The 1,431-nt window shown below is 18.6% G+C and overlaps 1 protein-coding gene across 1 annotated transcript; it reads right to left on the bottom strand.

Annotated features, from left to right (window-relative positions):
- Nucleotides 1–580: 580 nt before the first annotated feature.
- LOC552410 (V-type proton ATPase subunit e 2) lies at nucleotides 581–1,381 on the bottom strand. The gene is made up of 4 exons (XM_624784.6): nucleotides 1,186–1,381; nucleotides 984–1,031; nucleotides 810–897; nucleotides 581–704 (listed from the first exon to the last, which is right to left on the bottom strand). Exons 1-4 carry the CDS (start codon nucleotides 1,281–1,283, stop codon nucleotides 669–671), a joined length of 270 nt encoding a protein of 89 aa, XP_624787.1. The 5' UTR covers nucleotides 1,284–1,381; the 3' UTR covers nucleotides 581–668.
- Between the last annotated feature and the right edge of the window lie 50 nt (nucleotides 1,382–1,431).

The raw sequence follows: 1,431 nt of genomic DNA, 5'->3' as shown, positions 1-1,431 counted from the left end.
CAATACCTTTTAATTCACGTATATTGTATATTATATATATATATTATGTGTTAGTCTTCTACATATAAGATATAAATATGAATGCGTTATTATATTAATTTATTTTCATATAGAATATCAATTATTTTTTTACAAAAAAATTTTAAAATCGATATAAATTTTTTAAATTGAAATATAGATAAAATAAAATTAAAAATTGAAACACACATAATATTCAACAATGTTTCATTTGATTATGAATTACTTTTATTAATATTGCTATTGTTTAATTATTATCACTACTATTGTTCCTGCTACATAATGATGACAATATGATAACACTTTGAACATAAAAATTGCTATTTAATATTTTGTATTAAATAAAAATATTAATTTAAAATTAATATTTTTATTTAATAAAAATTTAATTTAATTAAAAATATTAATACATATTTAATAATATTTATGTTAATTGTTAATTGTTAAGAAATATATTTTACTTTACTTTATCAGATAAAATACTAATATTTGATGTAGTTCTAAAATTTTCAATAAACAATTATTTAAATTTTTTACTTTTATCATGATTAATATGATTTCACTAGTTACAAAATTTTTTAAAAAAAAAAATAATTCATTATATCAATAATAAATGATTAATTTCTTCTGTAATTATTGAAGATCAACTGTTACATCTCATCTGTTGCGGCAAATTGAACATGACTCTGTAACAAAAATATTATAAAGAAGATTTATATTTTCTATTTTTTCTATATAATTAATAAGTTTAAAAGAATTAATATTATTATGAAATAAGAAAATATATTTACCCATTCTCGTGCCATCATAAGAATTGTATTTCTAGGTAGTTTTGGTCCAATTAAAGGATTCATTTGAGCCATATAACAACATAACCAGCTATAAAATATATAATAAATTGAATTTTAATTGAAACATTATTTATAAATTCATTCAAATGCTTTATTTGATATTTATTAACTTACAATAACCAACATGTAAAAGCTGTCAACATAAGCATAACCTGAAGAATCCTATAAAAGAAAAGTTTATAAAAAATTACTATTAGATTTAATATAATTAATAACTTTAAATAATTATATTTATTTCTTTCCTATAATAGAAAAAATACTTTAATAATTAAAATTTTTTTACATTAATTATAATGGAATTATATAGTATACATACCCACGATTAGTGCCTTTTGGAACAAAAAAAGGTAAAACGATTCCTATTACTCCCCAAAATATTGTAAAAATTAATATTGGAATCAATGATGCTCCCATTTTATAATAAATAATCTTTTTATATATTAACGGACTAAATCTATGAAGCAATCAATTTATTAAAGTAAATGTGAATCACGTGAATATTTCGATTTCAACAAATGTTGAACTCGAAAATTGCGAGATACGATATATCGCATATACATGC

This window comes from Apis mellifera, linkage group LG15, assembly GCF_003254395.2.
Source record: "Apis mellifera strain DH4 linkage group LG15, Amel_HAv3.1, whole genome shotgun sequence".
Taxonomy (NCBI): domain Eukaryota; kingdom Metazoa; phylum Arthropoda; class Insecta; order Hymenoptera; family Apidae; genus Apis; species Apis mellifera.
The sequence above is the reverse complement of the archived record's forward strand: the minus strand, read 5'-3'. Positions and strand labels throughout refer to the sequence as shown.

Excerpts from the sequence above, each read along its gene's own strand:
- LOC552410 (XM_624784.6), bottom strand. The coding sequence starts at position 1,283 with ATGGGAGCATCATTGATTCCAATATTAATTTTTACAATATTTTGGGGA. Across the intron at positions 1,032-1,185 it reads CCAAAAGGCACTAATCGTGG|GATTCTTCAGGTTATGCTTA; the intron begins GTATGTATACTA and ends TTTCTTTTATAG. Across the intron at positions 705-809 it reads TTATGATGGCACGAGAATGG|AGTCATGTTCAATTTGCCGC; the intron begins GTAAATATATTT and ends TTTTTGTTACAG.